This window comes from Geospiza fortis, unplaced genomic scaffold (genome assembly GCF_000277835.1).
Source record: "Geospiza fortis unplaced genomic scaffold, GeoFor_1.0 scaffold70, whole genome shotgun sequence".
Lineage (NCBI taxonomy): Eukaryota > Metazoa > Chordata > Aves > Passeriformes > Thraupidae > Geospiza > Geospiza fortis.
The window spans coordinates 534,699-554,165 of NW_005054317.1; the positions used below are offsets into that span (position 1 = coordinate 534,699).

The 19,467-nt window shown below is 42.2% G+C and overlaps 1 protein-coding gene across 1 annotated transcript in view; it reads left to right on the top strand.

Moving 5' to 3' along the window:
• The window catches only part of CNTN3 (contactin 3), a 74,771-nt gene that overhangs the window by 44,219 nt on the left and 11,085 nt on the right, over positions 1-19,467 (top strand). Inside the window, exons 6-13 of the mRNA XM_031056371.1 lie at positions 2,302-2,438; positions 4,389-4,518; positions 5,988-6,138; positions 13,227-13,354; positions 15,127-15,302; positions 17,204-17,321; positions 18,410-18,568; positions 18,995-19,144. Of these exons, the coding sequence (XP_030912231.1) occupies positions 2,302-2,438; positions 4,389-4,518; positions 5,988-6,138; positions 13,227-13,354; positions 15,127-15,302; positions 17,204-17,321; positions 18,410-18,568; positions 18,995-19,144 (1,149 nt within the window). The remainder of the gene's footprint in view (positions 1-2,301; positions 2,439-4,388; positions 4,519-5,987; positions 6,139-13,226; positions 13,355-15,126; positions 15,303-17,203; positions 17,322-18,409; positions 18,569-18,994; positions 19,145-19,467) is intronic.

Consider the following 19,467-nt stretch of genomic DNA (forward strand, 5'->3'; position numbering starts at 1 on the left):
GTGCCTTGGGAAGCTGCTCTGTGCATTTCTGATTTATTGTGTTGTGTGGGAACTTGGGAAACCCTCCCATGGAGACTGCCTGACACACAGTCCTAAAACCAAGATTAGATAGACAACGATTTTTTAATTGGTAGAATTGAATCCAAGATCTTTTGACTTGAAAAATAGTTTATATTTAACCTACTTTCAAGTGGAGATGGGCAGCAGATGCTAAATATTCCACATGTATGGGTCCATCAGTAATTCAAGCACTGCTGAATGTTGCATAAATGTTTAGGTGTGCAAGCTGCTCACTACATGGAGCCCTGAGCTGTCATTCCCTTGACACATGTGGGGCAAATCCTCCCAGTGACAATGTGGGATGAAGCAAGGGCTGGCTGGAACTCCAGTGTTGTAACATGGACTTTGAGGATTTAACTCCAGTTAAATGAAATTGTACATCCATGTGACACAAGAATCATCCTGTCTTTGGCAGCTGACCTTGATAAAGAGGGTGCAAAAAGTAAATTATCCCCAAATCGGTAAAAGGTGTTAATCCTCATGTGGATATTAAAAAAAAAAAGTAATATTCAGAGGGTTTCACTGTCAGCAAATTATTATAGTATTTATCATATATTTATATGTATGATAAATATATATATATAGTATTTATCAATATAGGTATAGTATTATATACTGTATCTATATTTGATAAATACTATATATATGTATATAATATATATATAATATGTATATAATGTATATATGTATATAATATGTAATACTATATAGATATAGTATTTATCAAATACTATACAATATACTACTATATACAAATATAGCATATTAGTATATATAGTATATAGTATAGTATTTATTAGTAGCTCAAACCTCAGGGAATACATTTTAGGAATTTCTTCTGTAAGAAGTTAACCCTAAATATGGGCACATAAATCATAAATAGATTAATCATCATTATCATAAAATCCTGCTGCCGTACCTGGTCGTGTTGAGGTCTTTTCACTGCATTGCAGAGCCTGGGATTGAGAGGAAAATTCCATGCTGGGAAATAAGGAATCTTTTAAAATGGAATTAGTGCCGGCCCTGGCCCAGACCTGGCTCTCAGCTGTGCCCACTTCCCTCGTGCCCACGGGCAAATCTTTAATTTCCCTGGCCTGAATTAATTGCTGCTGAGCTCCGTTGTAGTGGGAAGTTCCATGGGAATTAATCTGACCTTCTGTCCTTCCTAAACTCATGTAGTAAACAATGTTTTCCTGCATCACCAGGGACTTGTTTTCTCCCTGCTGTTTTCACGTGAGGGTGGTAGGAGATTTTCCTGCATTATTGACTTAAGAGAGGCAAATTGACTCTGGAAAATTCTAGCTAAATGTTTGCAGCCAGGTTTCATCCTGCTCTTTCGTCTGGTCTTTTGCATTGGCCATGTCCAGAATTTATCTTTTCTTTGAGAAATAGCATAGGCTGAGATGATAAACCTTCTAGTAAATTGAATAAATTCAAAGAAAATTCACAAATCACCTATAAGATAGTGTTGAACTGATGTGTGAAGCAGCACTAAAGGAATAAAAATAAATTACTGTTGTCTTTCATGCACTGATGTTTATTTGCCAAGTGAGCTTTCTACTTCCTGTGAAAGCTGTAATGGATGTCTTAAATATCTTCACAGTTTTAACTGCATTTTGGGTAATTCTGAAGGATGTCTGGTATTACTGCTTCAAATTTTGGCTTAAAAAAATAGTGATTTTTATGGACTTTATTCTACTGGTTTGCATTACCCAAATTCTGTGCCAAGACTTCTGCTTTCAAAAACAATCTCATATATCCATGTTTTCATCCAGTTAAGTGCTGCCTTGCATTAGAAAGCAATTTAAATGGTATTTAGCACTAAGGCTGACATACCATTATTTTTTTTTAAGACTTAAAGGATTCTCTTCAGCATTAATTTGATGATTTAGCCACATCACTTATTTAATTTCAGTCTTGCCTTTAATGTCTTTCTCTTACATTTGCCTCGATTGCAAAATGATGTTGTTTAATCATTTGTGATTTTAATATTGGTTTCACCAGTCCAGCTTCAGTGATCTGTACTCTCAGTGTTCTTCTGGCTTAGTGCTCATAATAAAAATGTGTAAGAGGAATAATAAGTGATTTATTTCATCAGGGGGCTCGGAGCAGAACCAGTGGGAAGCTGTGTTGGTACGGATGAGCAGAAAATGGATGAGTTCTGTGCCCATTAACGCTCTGGTTGTGATCTGGAGCAGTAACTTGTGTTTGCAGGGTGTTTGTTGTGTGTTTCCCCTGCAGCAAAGCCTCACTGGGTGCAGCCCATACAGGATATGGAAGTTGCTGTGGAGGACACCTTGTACTGGGACTGCAGAGCCAGTGGGAAACCCAAACCCTCCTACAGGTGGCTGAAGAACGGAGAGCAGCTGGCAATAGAGGTAACATTCTGTTGGGAAAATGTGGTGCTGTGTAAAATTAACAATATCCATCCATCCAGAGTTTCCTGGTATTAGTCAAGAGAAGTTTTGGTACTGGGTTTGTATTTTTTGAGAGCATCCTGATGAAGCCTCAATAGCTGCAAAGACAAATTATGTTGTACAGAAATATTCCAGCTAAAAGCAGATTGAAAACCAATAGAACCACAGAAAGAAACATGAAAGGAATGACTGGAGAAGGAGGTTTAATAATCTTATAAATAAGGGATGGAGAGCTTGAATTATTTTACTATATTTGCAGCTGGCATTTCATTAAAGGTAGTAGGAAAATATTTTCCAACTTCTTTACAAAACTCCTGAAGATTCAAGGGTTTACCACTTCTTGTTGCGAAGAATGGAATGCAAACAGCAACATGACATAGATATTTGCTTTAATGCAGTTGCCACAGTAAATTAATTGAAAGTAATGCATTTGATAACAGAGGAGTCGAACTTGGAAGGGGAGAGGTCAGAAATGCAGAACAGGATCTGATGCCCCTTATTTATTGATTTTAAGTCTCACTGTTTTGGAACGCAGCCCCTTTTCAGGTTATCAGGAATGTGAACTGCAGGCACTTCTGCCCTTGGCCAGTGCCTTGTGCTCAGTGCTGAATTTTGGGGGAGAAAGGGCCTGCTCAGGTGGATTCACTGGGTGGTTCTGAAAAATGAGCAGAGCACTGGAAAGCATTTCTTACGTCCCTGCTGGCTGAAAGGAGTGGTGGTGCTTTGTGGACAGGTTAAATGAGGGAGCACGGAGCCTCCTCTGGGAGATTTAAGAGCATTGCTGCTGTGTCATACAGAGTCACTGAGGCAATGGGCTCCTTTTACCTCAGGAAGTACAAAAATACCTTGGGATCATTCAGTCTCCTGTTTCCCCAGTTTGGGGTGTTGCTGTCCAGCCTTTTGGCTGTGACTTGCTCTGGAAACAGTGAGGGAGCTCTTTGGGAAGCAGCCCTGGCAGGAGCAGAGGGGTTCTGTGTGTGCAGGGATCAGGTGTCCTCTGCTCCTTGACTGATCCCTCCTGCTGGGTCTCCTTCACAAACATGTTCCACTCATGAACACATCTTCCCTAAGAGCAGCAGCCTGGGATGCTGCAGAGGAGATCAGGACATGCGCACTCAGCTTTTCCCCCTTTGGGATTGTTGTCTGTCTGTCTGTCTGTCTGAGTCCCTCGCACTCAGGACTGCCAGGGAAGGAGCTGAGCTATCCTGGACTCACCCTGTGCTTGGGCCAGACCCAAAAGCAGCCCTCAGAAAACACTTCTGGGCAGGCAGTTTGGGGTTTTGTGCATTCTGTGTCTCTGGTTTCCCCCAAAGCTGCTGCTCCTTTGGTTTTGTCTTTCTCCCTGGTTCCTTTTGCCACCAGTTCTGCCACTCAGATCAGTCATTTCCTGCTGTGATTTTGCTTTCCAAAATCAGCAAGGTGAGGAGTCCCAGGTACTTGAGTGTCTGTGCTGGCTCCAAGCACTTCAGTTTGTGCTTTTGGTTCAATGGCTGCTGGAATTTTTTCTGCAGTGTTAGAGAGAGCTCATTAGCAAGTGGCACATGTGAAATCCCTTAAATAGTGTGAAATGCCAGTGCCATCTGCACAGTTTGGATACTCTGGTCTGTCTGAGGGGGCTGGTAGATTCTGTCAGTATTTCTGGAGAAATAAAAGGGCATTTGAGATTGCCAGACCTCAGTGCAATTGGGCAAATTTGAAGAATTACTTCATGCACTGCATCAATCTCCATATCTGATCACCATTACTGTACCATGCTGCAGTCCTGTCACTTCTTTTAGAACTGTTCTCATGATTATGCTTTTGCATTTAACCTGTTCATTGTATTTATGCTGTCCTATTTCTATTCCTTACTTATTTTAAATTTTTCACAGGAAATATATCATCAATAAAGATATTTTTCTTAATATTCAGGGAAGGATCCAAATTGAAAATGGTGCACTTACAATATCAAATCTAAATCTGACAGATTCTGGCAGATACCAGTGCATAGCTGAAAATAAGCATGGTGTCATCTCTTCGAGTGCAGAGCTCAGGGTTGTAGGTAAGATGTTCCTTTTTTCACTAAAACACAAACCTCATTATCCCTCTCCACACCCCCTCAGATTGCACCTCAGATTTAACTCACTCAGCTGCTGTCGCTGAAATAAAACAGTTTTGTCAACCTGATGTCTTTATCTGCAGAGCTGAGGAGTTGAGTCATCTGCTGCCAGAGGATTTTCAGGCCAGTCATTCATTTAAAGCAGAACAGGATAAATTATTCACGAGGGGAAGAGCAGGGATGGGATTAAAACCCTTGGTGTGCTCTGGAGGTGCTGCTGGCTCCATCAGCTGCTCTCACCCCTGCGGGGGGCTCAGGGGCACCCTGGGGTTAAAAACCTCTGTGTGCAGCCCTGGAGGAGTCATTTCCTGTCATCTCACACACGTTGGCACGTGGAGCTGGGAACATTGCAGTTCTCTGAGGTTCAGTGAGACTCCTGGTGTGGTATTGATCAGATTGATCAGGTAAATCTGCTCCCTTCAGCAGAGCATCCACTTGGGCAGGTGCTGAACATGAAACTAGGTTCCTTGGGCTTTGGTCTTCTGTGCTTGCCTTGTTGGATGCTCAGCTGCACTCCTGAGACCTCTGGAAGGTCTCAAACACTGAATTTCCTTTCCAAATTCAATTTTACACAGGGAGAGGCCACGAGCCTTCTCAAAACTCTTAATTCATTAAAAGTTCACCCAGAATGAGCTGCACTGTCATTTCCTGTCATCTGACCCATTGGCACATGGAAGTGGGAACCTTCCAGTGAGGTTCAGTGAGATTCCTGGTGTGATATTGCTTCGATTGATTAGATTGATCAGATAAATCTGCTCCCTTCAGCAGAGCATCCACTTGGGCAGGTGCTGAACATGAAACTGGGTTCCTTGAGTTTTGGTGGCTTTCACCTTCTGTGCTTGCCTTGTTTGGTGCTCAGCTGCACTCCTGAGACCTTTGGAAGGTCTCAAACACTGAATTTCCTTTCCAGGTTCAGTGTTATATAGGGAGAGGCCATGAGGCTTCTCGAAACTTAATTCATGAAAAGTTCACCCACAATGAGCTGCACTGTCATTTCCTGCCATCTGACAGGCACTGGCACATGGAACTGGGAACATTGCAGTTCTCTGAGGTTCAGTGAGACTCCTGGTGTGGTATTGATCAGATTGATCAGATAAATCTGCTCCCTTCAGCAGAGCATCCACTTGGGCAGGTGCTGAACATGAAACTGGGTTCCTTGAGTTTTGGTGGCTTTCACCTTCTGTGCTTGCCTTGTTTGGTGCTCAGCTGCACAGCTGAGACTTCTGGAAGGAGGATGAGGTACAGAAAAGGAGGAGAAAATGCCTAATTGCCCAATAGAAGATCTGTCTGAACTAATTAATGGTGTTAATTATGTTTGGAGTCTGAGAAGTGCTCGTGTAAGTGCTAACTTGTAGTATCATTAATGTCATTGAAAGTGCTTTATTTCACTGCTACTGCCCCTTCTGTTTCAGCTTCTGCTCCAGATTTTTCCAAGAGTCCAATGAAGAAACTGATCCAGGTTCAGATAGGCAGCACAGTTGATTTTGAGTGCAAACCCAGAGCTTTCCCTAAGGCCAAATGTTCCTGGAAGAAGGGAGGTGAGCAGCTGCAGGAAAATGAAAGGTATCACGTTACATTGGTTTATTTGTTTTAATCTTACAAGAAGCTTTTGTGTATCCTTTTATGCAGCAGTGTCAGGGGTAGGCCCAAACACTTGTGAAGTCTCTCTGAAGTCTGGCTGGCCTGGGGTTTTTTGTTTGGTTTTTTTTGTTGTGATTGTGTGAGAGCACTGAGAGGGCAAGTGTGCTGCTTTCCCTAAGGTCAAGGTCAGATTTTGTTTTCAGTTTGATGTAGAGTTGGTCCTGATTTAAAGAGAGCCAGGTACTGATAGAAAACTGGGAGTGCAAAGCCTGTGCAAAAATACTAAAAGGCTTCAACAGAATGCTCTGAAAATGGCAGAGGGGCAGTTGAGGTGTGTTACAGCCATGGGGATGATACAGGTGAGAAAAAAAAGTTAATTTGGAGGTCAAGAGTAGCAGATGCAAACATGAAAAGAAAAGGAAAATGCACTTCCAGGTTCTTTCCAAGCAGCCATGATCCTCCCAGGGATAGCAGATGCCATCATTGTTTATGTTTATTTGTGAGGGTGAGGGTGGTAGTGGATGTGTTAGATGATTGTAATTCTCAGGGGAGAGTTTGGGATTCACCCACACCCCCAGCTATTGATTTCCAACAACATATAAATGTTTTTTTCCAGCAATACCCATTAAAGCATTGTTGAGTTAGTCATAAATTGTAACTGCACAAGTATGCTGGTTAAATTGTATAAAAACACTGCAGGGCTCTACCACACTGTGCTTGGCAGGATAATTCAGGGACAGAGAGGGTCCAAAGGCCAGGCATGGCACTGAGGAGAGCAAACATGAGGGTTTAAAGGAGGATTGCCATAGTGGTGTGATTTAAGGACTGGGGATTGATTTGTACAAAGCTTAGCCTGGCATCAGGAACCTGCTTCTGAATTAGACAAAATTCTTCTGGTCCTACTCCTGTAAAAACACCACGTTGTGCTTTTCTTCTGCGGTTTTTAAACACAGCAGTTGCTCCCAGATAGATAAAACCTGGATAGACATCAGTGGAGACCTTTATTTGTGCCATCATAAGGCTGGAGCTGTCTCTGTGTACCCAGGAGCTTTGGGCACTGCCATCTCTGCCCTGGCTCTTTGTTCACAGGGGCCTCAAGAGTTTTCATGAGTTCTGGTGTTAAGTGTTGTCAAATGTGACAATTTGGCAGAAGTTGGGGCATCTGTTGCTGCAGAGCTGGACATGGTGCCACAGCCTCCCTGGCTGCCTGCCTGCAAGCAGGCCAGCAAAATCCCTTCCAAAATTGCACTATTCGGTTATTGAATACTTCTAGCCTTAATTAAACAATATTAATTTATTAAATTAAACAATGACATCTAAAATTTATGTGAAACTTGTTGCCTTTTGATGGATCTCAATCAGTTTTATGTTCATGACTGCTTTTGTAAAGCTTGTGCAAAAAACACACAGCACCTGATTTTGTCTGTTTAGGGCAATTCCCAGCTTTTGTCCCCGTTCCATTTCCATAAAAAGCAGAATGGTATTAGTTTCATTTGGGGTGATAGTACCAGGCTGAGGAAATCAACACCCAGTTTGCAAAAATGAATTGAATGTGATGCTGCCTGCTTTAGGTTTATGAACATAAATTACAGCTGTTACTTCTGCCAAGTGCAGGTAATTCCAAAATATGACCCAGAGCGTGCATTTTTGACAACAGACTGTAAATGGCTTCCAGAGGAAGCACAATAACAAGGCAGTAATCCTGAATTAATCTAAATGAAATAAACTTGCCTTTGGAGAAGAGCAGAGGGAGGTTCTTTGCAGAAAACCCTGGAGTTCATTACTGTCTGCTGTGAATAATTGCAATCCGTGAATTTCATGCAGTTCTCCGAATTCCTGCAATTCAGGAAAAGGGTTTCAAATTAGCAGAACATTTTCCAGCCCTGAACTCCATTTCCAGTGGAGAAGTCTGCTGGGGAGGGTTTCCTCTTCTTTAATTGCAGCAAGCAGGAGGAATGGGTTCCTGCCACAAGGGAGGTCCAGCATGGACAGCACCTGGGAGAGGTGGGGAGGCAAAAGGAGCTGAATTTTAATTACATTTGCAGCAGCATGGCTGGAATGTTGGGGTGTTGTTGTGAGGGTCTCCAGGACAAGGTGAGAGATGCCCAAAAGAGGTTTTCCAAGTTCTCAGAAGGCTGATCTATTCTATTCTATTCTATTCTATTCTAAACCATAGAGAAAAGAGACGTCAGAGGGCTAAAGAAGAATGATAATAAAAGCTCGTGACTGACCAGAGAGTCCAACACAGCTGGACTGGGATTGGTCATTAATTAAAAGCAATTCACATGGGACCAATCAAAGATGCACCTGTTGGTCAGCAACCTCCAGACCGCGTTCCAAAGCAATCAGATAATTCTTGTTTACATTTTTTTTTCTGAGGCTTCTCAGGAGAAAAATCCTGGAGAAGGGATTTTTCAGAAAATATCATGGTGACAGAATTTATACGTCTTAAGAAAACTCCTATTTGAATAGTAAAGATAAAGCACAAATACTTGAATTTCTTGTCATCAGAGAACTTGGATTTCATTGAGGCACTGACCACAATACTTTGGTAAAGCCTGAGAGAGTTTCATTTTGATGGCACTCTTGCTCGTGTTCTTAATTTATTTTTAAATGGTGCTGCTTTTTTCAGTATGTAGAAGATTTGGATAATGACTCAGTAAATTTTAATTAAATGAGCTGAATATAGTGTGTCTTGTGGAGGGGAGAAAATATAATTCAAAATGGATTCATGAGCTCTGGGCTGAGAAATCGCTCAGCATTGAAGAAAGCAATCTTGTTTCTTGTTAATTTTGCAAAGTATGTGATTTATTTTTTTTTCTAGAATATCTTTAATAAAGAGAGCTAAACATTAAAGAGCAGTGGAGTGCAGAGAGCAGTGGAAGCATAGGATAACATGCAGAAGGAAAGACAGAAAATGGGAATTAAATTTAGTGCTTGAGACACCTCCACCTCCGGATGGATGAGTTTTTGTTGTCTTTTTATCCTCCAGAAAAGGAGGATTAGATGCTTAACCAAGGTTAAATGCTCCTGAAGCTGGTTTAACTCACCGAAACCAGAATAAATACTAAAATAGCTGTTGTCCAGACATAAGCCCTTCCAAGATTTCCTTAATGTTTTATGTATGTACATGACTTTTAATTTCCAGTTTGTACTTGACAGTCACTGCCTGTGGGCTGTGGTGGGCCTGAACTCCTGGCTCAAATACCTGACTGGAAGAGGGTTAAAAACCAGGATTTTGTGAAAATGCAGAGCAGCATTTAAAAATAATTCTCCTTTAAACAAACTCACTAGATGTTTCTACATTTACCAAGACTAGAAAAAGATGAGAAGATGCTGCAAAAACTTCACTGAAAGACTTCCCAGTGGAATTCCCTTAGGAAAACTGCAGTTTTAGCAGCTTCCATTGTGGCCAAGTGATTGAGAATTAAAGGGGGAAAGAAATAATTCCTGCTAAAAAATTGCACTATACTTAGAAATATTGGTTAATGGTTTTAGCTTCCTTGCAATTTGAATTCAATATTTTTATTCATTTTGTGTTACAGTTTGAAATGCTGTGATGTGAAAAGCAGTGCATTTACTTACCAGTACTTGCATAGGATTTTATTTTGCTGACTTGCCTGTTAATTAATCTGCTTTAATTTAGTTGGAATTTGATGGATACATTAAAAGACAGTTTTGACCCACTTTTCCCCTGTTCCTTTGCACTGAGGTGTTATGAACTGGAAAGGAATGTGTTTGTGCTTATTACCATATCAATAAGGATCTAAAATAGTTCATTTTTTTTTCTAAATAATCTGAGAAATGAAACAGGCAGTGATTCCTGAGTTTGATGGTGTTTGATAGTTCAGTAATAAAGAATTGCCTTGAGGAGGTGAACAGGTTTGCAGCCACCAAGTTTCAGTGGAGGCACACTCTGTCTTCTCTCTAAATATCAATATATAAAGAAGTGTAATTTTAAATTAGTGTATAAAGAGGTATAATTTCTCTCAAACTGGGAACCCCAAACTCCTGAAGTTGTTCAGTCCTTCTCCCCATCCTGCTGACCTCAGTGTCAGGGTGTGGGGGTGAGTTAAGGGGGTTTTGTTTGACTGTAGAGGAAAAGAATCTCCCCAAACATCAATTTCCCCCACTCTGCTCAGGAATTAGTGAGAGATGATGAGTTTGTCAGTGATGCTGTGATCTGATGACCAAACAGGTCCTAAATCCATCTCCAGCTGGAATTGAGGCGGATTCAGGACCATCACTCCCACCATGGTCCCTTTTACAGGGCTGAAGGTTTTGTGCCATTTGCCAGAAGGGTGCTGGTTGTGGAAAATGGAATTTCCATGGAAAATTGCTGCCCTTAAGCAAAATGATTTGGGAAAACACCTGTAGATAGAGGAATGCCAAAGGCTGGGTTGTTACTTGTGTGTGCCACAGGTCTGGGTCTCTGCTGGCAGTGTTCCAGCACCATGTGTGAATATTCAATAATTCCAGTCAAACTAAAAGCTGTGGTTTGTCTCCTGTTCCAGCAGGAGGGGCAGAGCTATTTTTGGGGTTGGGGTTTCCACAGGCTCTGAGCTGCATTTACTGTTTTGTAATTGGAAAAAGTGGAGCATTACTCTTTCTCTAATTCACCAGTAAAGATTTTATTTCAGCTATATTATTTTTCTCTAATTGATTTTTTTCCACATGTATTGTTTGGTTTTTGTTTTTAATTCTAGAAAAAAAATATTCTTAATTATATCAGGGTTTTAATAAGCTTTCTGTTTAATTATTTTAGGCAAGCTAGGCTTGCAGGTAGCTCAGAGCACTCTAAAAGTGATTCATTTTAATTAAACAATAGACATTTTCAGGTTTATTCCCTGATCCTGCTTTTTCTTTTGTTTGATCTTGGGCTTTGTCAACCCTTGGGGTTTCTTTAGGTTTGTATTTTTTCTATTGGAAATTGCATCAAAGCAGATGAAGCTTCAGCTAGAACGTGCAACAGCACTTGCTTGTAACCATAATTGATATATTTTAACACCTTTTTTTTATGTCATTCTAATTACCTATAAAATGCATCACTCATGTCTTTAACACATTTAAAATACCTATAAACCATATGGCACGGTTTAATTAATTTTAAATGTTCCATCTAACATGAAGTGCAGCCAAATATGACTGAAGAATTTTCCAAAACAAGTTAATGAACCCCAGGGAAGTCACTGGTGATGCACATCCTCCCTTGAAAAAACACCTCAAATGCCACCACAGCAGCTGAGGTAGCTCAGGATGCTTTGTGTGGTTATAAATGGATAAAAATGCCTATTTATAGCTCTCTTTCTCACCCCAATAAAATGCTTTTGTCTGTTGTTCTAACAGGGTGACTTGTTATCTCTTGTAATTTGCATCTGCTAATTTCATTATTGCACCACCTCTGCCCAGAGGAGGAGTAGCTCAGAGACAGCGCTGAGAGCTGAAACACCCTTTTTAGGGAAATACAACATGCAATTTGAACTAATTAAGAGAAAAGCGTTTAAAAGTTGTGTATATTTCTGTGTTGTAATTGCAGAAACTCAGTTTTCCTTGTAGAGAGCAGTGCAGCTGTGGCAGAGTGCAGACTGCTGCTTTCAGAGGCTGTGAGGATGAGGAGGATTTGCTGCTGAGGGGCAGTGGAGTTCCAGAGCCCTGGGGTTCTCCCACTGCTGGGATTTGCATTTAGGGATTGTGGGTTTGGGTCAGAGGAGTTAGGAGTGCAGGATAAGATCAATGAGCCCTTGCATGAAAAAATTCACCCCAAAATCAAATCTAAGCCTCCCTGGCCATTCCTTGTCACTTGTCACCTGGGAGAAGAAACTGAGCCACCCCTCACTGCAGCCTTGTGGAGAGTTGATCCCAACCCAGCCACAGAGCTCAGCTGGGACGAGTGGTGGGGATTTACTGACTTCATTTTACCTTGAGAATGTTGAAAATAAAAAGAGCAGCAGAGGCATGTGATGAATTCCTTCCTTTTGTACTGAATGAAGCAGCAGGTGCGAGTGAGCAGGCAGAACCCTCCCAGCTCTTGGTGGCAGTGTCAGGTTTGGTGACATTTGCTGCCTTTTCAGCTGGCACTTGCCCTGAAAGGGAGCAAGACTCAGCTAATGCAGGCAGAGCTTTGCCTGGAGAGGGTTTGTTTGCTGCTCAGTTTCCAAATTTCCACATCACCATCCAGCCAAGGTGCTGTGCTCCAGTTGGTGCTTCTCAGGTGGATTGATGGGCTGTGAGAGAAAAGCTCCGAAGCTCTCTTGACTTGGGCATAGCAGGAAAATGGGTATTTTTTAAAATTTTTTAATACTATGGACATTTTTATATATATTCAGTTGTTTTGCTGCTGCAGGTTGTCTTAGGGTAGAAGTGCCTGCAGGATAGAACAGATGGGGAGACAAGAAATAGGGAAAAAGGGAATCAAATCAGCCTTAGCTGTGCATCAGCAGTGCTGCTGTCTGGGATGTCACCTCTGCTGTGGGGACATTCATGCTCCTCTGTCCCCCTGTGGGTTTTCTTCTCTCCACATCTTCTATAAGCACCTTCCTGCTTTTCCATGCTCTCACTGTGTGGGGTGAAGGGAATTTTCTGTCCTGCAGCTCCTTCCACTAAGGAAGTTCATGAACAACCCTATGGAGTTGTCATGGTAATCACAGTTACTTCAAAGTTGCTGTGCAAGATTTCTTGAGGTAAACAACAAAAGAGCTGAAAATTATTCCAGTTTCAATTGGTGCAGCTGAAAAAGGTGGAGCTCGCGTGGGATTTCTCCCTTTCACACCCATACATGTGCCCACATCTCTTAAAAAGCTGGTTCCAGTGGTGTTCAGAGTGATATGTCCAAAGTTGTCCATGGTTGAGTTCAGATTTGCTGTGGATGGCCACAACATTTTCAAATGTTTTGTTGTGGATGGCCACAACATTTTCAAACCCCAGGCTGGTAATTGTCCAGGTTTCAGCTGGCGTGGAGCTCATTTTCTTCCTAATTGTTGACAGAGGTTAATATATCAGAGATAACAGTAAAGCATGAAAGAATTTTGTCTGCAATTGCTGTGACTTCTCAAAATCTCGTAATTTTCCAGGATCAGCCTGTTAAAGGATGGAGGACTGAGGGTGGCCAACGTGACCAAGGGGGATACTGGCACCTACACCTGCCTGGCCACAAACCAGTTTGGAACAGCCAGGGGCTCCACCAGCCTGGTAGTTACAGGTGAGTGAACTGAACTGCAGCCTCAGGAGCCTGCAGTGCTGTGGTAGAATGTAAAGGCTATAAGAAGTTATTTATTTAATGTATAAAGATAAAAGGATAGCTGTTACAGCTCTTTTATTTAGTGTAAAAGACACTGAGGGATTTTTTTTTCTGGCTTTGACAAAGATATTTCTCAGATGTGAGGGAGTTCTGAACACTTCCCTCCCTCCTCTCACTTCTCTAAACACTAAATAGTGCAATTATGCTTTTAAGTTCGTGGGGGTTTTTAATTTGTTATGAAAAAAACATGTCAATCAAAAAAAATCTTTGAGGTAATTCTGTATTCCTGTGGAAATTCTTTTGCCCAGAAGAGGTTTAAATGCTGTTTGCTTATGGAAAAAGATGTGGTGGAAACTCCAGCTGCAGGGGAGCATTCAGGGACTCCACGGGCAGCAGAACACAGTCTTTGAAAAGTAAATTTTATACAGAATTGTTGTTCAGAGGGATCCTTCCTCCAAGTCATCCATTCTTGGCTGCTGGTTGAGATACTGGATGAAAAGAGTCAGGAGTTTGTGAAGTTTATCTGCAAAATGTCTTCTCTCATCATGTTCTTTCTCAAAGATTTTAATATCTAAAAATTCCCCAAACCTGGAATTATCTAATATCCCACTGAATTACAAATCCCATATATCTCACAGGTCCAAACAGAATTATTTTGCTCAGTGAATTAACAGCTTCATGTTTTCAGCCTGTGCTCCTAAATGATTCATATCCCTTTATATACAAATAATAAAATTATATACAGAGAATTCCTAGAATTCGATTTTATTGTAACAGTATTTACAGTACCTGAAACTTTTCTCTGTTAATGTGATTCTGGGATAACAAAGAGCTGTTCTTAATGACACTATTTATGTTCTGTGTGATGTATGGACCCAAATATCCAGTGTGCTCCTCCTCAAGTGGATTTCCTGCAATTTCTGGGTTTTTTAGGTTCTTCCCTTACTCTCATCTCTTCACCTGCCCACTGCCTGCTGCTGCTTCAAAACCCAGTGGGGTTGCTGAGAGCCTCCCATGGCAATTCCTGCCCCTGGATTCAGCTTGGTGCAGTGGATTGGCTGCACCCAGCAGGCTCAAATTCACCTTCCAGTGCCCAGCAGCTCCTGCTGGGAAATTGTGGTATTTTCAGGGTCCCCCATCGTGGGGAGGAAAGATGCATCTGACTCCATGTTCTCAGAAAGATATTATATTATATTATATTATATTATATTATAATATCATATCATATATCATATATCATATCATATCATATCATATCATATTATATTATACTAAAGAATAGAGAAAGGATACATACATAAGGCTACAAAGAATAATAATAAAAACTTGTGACTCTGCCTCCAGAGTCCTAACACAGCTGGCCAGTGATTGGTCAGTAAGTTAAAACAATTCACATGAAACCAATCAAACAACCAACCACCTGTTGGATAAACAATCTCCACATTCCAAAGCAGCAAAACGCAGGAGAAGCAAATGAGATAATTATTGTTTTCCTTTTTCTTTGAGGCTTCTCAGCTTCCCAGGAGAGAAATCCTGGGCAAAGAGGATTTTTTCAGAAAGTATGATGGGGACAGGAAATGCCAGGACACAAAGCTCCAGGCAGCATTCCCAGTCCAGCTGCACCTTTGGAAGTGGCTGTCACTGATCCCAGCTGAGGAATGTGGGGATATCAGTGGCAGGCAAAGCTCAGCAGTGCAGGAAAACCCAATGCCCAATGTCTGTGCTCCCTGCAGAGCCAACCAGGATCACCTTGGCCCCTTCCAACATGGATGTCACCGTGGGGGAGAGCGTGGTGCTGCCCTGCCAGGTGCAGCACGATCCCCTGCTGGACATCAGCTTCACCTGGTACTTCAACGGGAGCCTCACAGACTTCCAGAGGGACGCCTCCCACTTCGAGAAGGTTGGAGGGGTGAGCTCAAAACATCTCTCTTCTCTTTCTCTTTTTCTCCTTCTCCTTCTCCTTCTCCTTCTCCTTCTCCTTCTCCTTCTCCTTCTCCTTCTCCTTCTCCTTCTCCTTCTCCTTCTCCTTCTCCTTCTCCTTCCCTTCCCCAAAAAAGTCCCACAAGAATTGGCTTTTCCCTCACAAACTGAGTCCCATCTGCTTTTACTGAAGCGCAGGGAAGCTTCTTGCTTCTCCCCCTGTCCCTTCACACTCTTCCCAAACCCCCACAAATTACTGAAATGCACAAATTACTCAAATGCAGAGTTCACAATTTGCTGAGGTTTATTTCAAGTAAATGTTCTATTTGAAGCCCCCCCCTCCCCTTTGGTGAGATGTCTCAAGTTGAGTTTGCTGAAATTCCTGTAGGACGTGATTTGCTTGCATTCTCTGCTGGTGTTGGGCATTCCCTGAATATCCACTTCCAATCAAGGAGATGGATTTTAGATTGCTTTTGACTCAACTTTTAATTTATTGTAAGCAATCAGCACTGAATTGTCCTGCAAACAACTTCCATCTGTGCTTTCACAGCAGACCAGGCACACACATGGAAGGGAATCAGGCAGAATTGGCTTCAGCTTGTGTTGAGTAAAGAATTGAGACATTGTAGTGCTGAAACAAAGGAAAATAATCAAATGTTTTGAAAGGTTCATGTTTTTTCCAAAACTAAAATAAACTTCAGAGTCTGGGTTTGCCTTTCTCCCAAACTACTGTTTGCCCATGGATCAGTGGCCAAAGTGGCTGAAAATACGCACAAATTAGGGTTCTGTCCCTGAAGAAAATGCTGCTTGTCCAGAATAATTGTAATTTAAAAATTAAAATCTGACTGAGGCGTTTTTCACCTGGAAAATTCAACTGGAACTGAGTTAAGGCAGTAATTGAGCTGACACAAAGAGGAGGTTTTTTTTTTTTTTAAGGGACACTGTTTAGCAAAGGTTTAATGTCAAGTTCTCTGTTCAGTGGTGTAGAAAACAGACAGTGCACAAATGTGATAGGAAGTTACAGTTTCATTTAGGTTTTATTTCTTTTCCCATGATCCAGGAAATAACCACATGCTGTGATCTGAGAAAGAACAACGGGGAAAAAAGACTAAAGATTAAATACTCAGTGAATAGCAAAGAGCAGAACTTGGGCTTGTAAAATGGGAAATTCAGCCTAGAATGGGCAACCTTTAAATGAGAGTGCTCACAGTAACCTGGAGGATGGACTGAATTCAAGTTTGTTCTTTGCACATTTGAACTCCTTAAAAATCTATCATGACTTGCCTTAAAAGTTCAAGATAAAAACTCCATGAATTCTGTCTAGAAATAAAATTTGTAATGGCCACAGAAAACACATTTTTCTTTTTAGGGCTTTGAGACAAATGGTCACAGGGCACTGAGGTTACTGGGGGTTCCAGGCAGGAGATGCTCCCAGTATGAGCTCCCTATGTTGGAGCTCATTTCTACCAAAAAAGGGAGAAATTTGTCTTTTACACATTTGAACTCCTTAAAAATCTGTCATGACTTGACTTACAAGTTCAAAATAAAAACTCCATGAATTCTGTCTAGAAATCAAATTGGTAATGGCCACAGAAAACACGTTTTTCTCTTTCAAGGGCATTGAGGTTGCTGGGGGTTCCAGGCAGGAGATGCTCCCAGTGTGAGCTCCCCATGTTGGGGCTCATTTCTCCCAAAAAAGGGGCATCACCTCGTGTTTTTTGGGAAGATGCTCCCAGACAAACCTGGAGCTGCTGATGGGCAGGAACTTGCTGTCCTGCAGTGCAGCTTTTGAGCAACCTCAGAAGTTTTTGGTGGATTTCTTTTCCCATTTCAGAGAAAATACTAACCGCCAAGGGAGTGCAAACACTAATGAATGTTCTGTGTTCCCAGAGTGCATCAGGGGATTTGATGATCAGGAACATCCAGCTGAAGCACAGTGGGAAGTACGTGTGCATGGTGAAGACAGAGGTGGACAGCGTGGCCTCTGCTGCCGACCTCATCGTGAGAGGTACAGCCCAGCCCAGCCCATCATGTTTTCCACCTTTTTTTAAATTACAATCTACAGAAATAACTGATGGTGGAGGTCACAGAGCCAATGCATGGTTTGAATGGGGTGATGAATGGCTGTGAGTTGGATTTATGTCATTCTGACCTGCAGCTAGGGAAAATTACGGCTCAGGTTTTGGGTGAAGCCTGATTTTTCCCAGAGAAAGGAGGAGCTGGAGGTTGGAGTAGTGACCTCATACCTTTTTTCACTGCCAGTCCTTCAGGCTGCCAAGAGGAGCTCACTGAGGCAGCTGGAGTTGCTGCCTCTGCAGACTGAAGTGTTGGGGACTCCAGAATCCCTCCTGTGAAATGGGCAATTCTGCCAGAGCCCAGGAGAGGTTTTCTCCTAGGGTTTAAAGCCTATAATGCAGGATTATTCCTTTTCATTCCGAGCTGGAGTGCTCACAGTTGAGCCAGAGCTGTGGCTTTCTCTGCTGATGTTACAGCTACATTTATTGCAAGGTAAAAAGCTTTGATCTAGAAAAGCACATTATGTGATCAGCACTCAATATATTTTAAAATAGATCAGATATTTTCTCATTGTTAATGCACTGTTACTCATTTACACCCCCTTTGCTGGTGCAGGTGAGACAAACCCCAGCATTTTGGCCAGGAAATGCCCAGAATGAGGATTTTGCAGAAGGCAGCAGGAAGTTCGTGTGACTGAATTGCTGCTTGGGGTGCTGGTCACATGTGCTGAAAAATTGTCCCAGTGCCTTGTACAGTAAAGAAGTTGTAGGTAGAGAATTTTCAGACTACAGAGATTTGTCTGTACATTAAAGAGAACATTTAGGACTAAGGGAAAAGATATTGGAAAGACAGAGGGATGTTCTGAACAAAGGTTTTGGTAAAAAAGCCAAAACCCAAGCATCAGTTCTGCCCTTGAGAGTATTTCAGGTTGAAATTATCACAGTTTAGTGAATGTAAAACCACAATTATGAGTGTTCTGATTCCAGTCTGAATTGTTTCCTCCTCCCTGAGGAAGAAATAAAATGGGAAGTGATTCCCAGGGCTTCCCCAAACTGTGCCTGGTTTCCCACCCCTCTCCAGGCTCTCCTGGGCCCCCTGAGCACGTGAGGGTGGACGAGATCACGGACACCACAGCCCAGATCTCCTGGCAGGAGGGCACAGACAACCACAGCCCCGTGACCACCTACACCATCCAGGCCAGGACCCCCTTCTCCGTGGGCTGGCAGAGAGCCACCACAGGTGAGCACAGCCCAGCCACCACAGGTGAGCACAGCTCAGCCACCACAGCGGAGCACGGCTCCCAGCCACCACAGGTGAGCACGGCTCAGCCACCACAGGTGAGCACGGCTCCAGCCCAGCCTCTGAGGGAATGGCTCTGGCACCTGAGCCATTTTCCTGTCCTGAGCTCCCTTTTCCTTTGAACCATTTTCCTGTTCCTGAATTCCCTTTTCCCTTGAGCCATTCTGCTTTTCCTGAGCTCCCTTTCCCCATGAGCCATTTTCCTCATCTCCCTTTCCCCATGAGCCATTCTCCTTTTCCTGAGCTCCCTTTTCCCTTGAGCCATTTTCCTCATCTCCCTTTCCCCGTGAGCCATTCTCCTTTTCCTGATCTCCTTTTTCCCTTGTGCCATTTTCCTGAGTTCCTTTTTCCTTTTCTCTTCCCCAGTTCCGGACGTGATCGACGGCAGAACCTTCACGAGCACAGTAGTGGATTTAAATCCTTGGGTTGAATATGAATTTCGTGTAGTTGCCACTAACAAAATAGGAGGTGGAGAGCCTAGTTTGCCCTCAGAAAAAGTAAGAACTGAAGAGGCAGGTTAGTGGGTCCTTCTATTTGTTTTTAATTCAAGAATCTTGAATGTTAACAGAGAAAAGGAGTGTTCATGTCTTTATCTTCTTGGCTCTTTGTAAACAAGCTCGGAATTGCCATTGGATATAAAAGCTTGAAACAAGTTTGTTCATATTTTTCCATTTTGCTGTAGGACAGTTTGTGTTGCATTACTGAACATCACAGAAGCATAACATCTAAATCCATTTAAACTGCATTTACTGTGGCAAAATCTGCCAGTTCAGGCAGTGCTGCAGAGTCTGAAGGTATTAATGGATGGAAAGAGGTTAATTTTAAAAGGGATTTTTCAT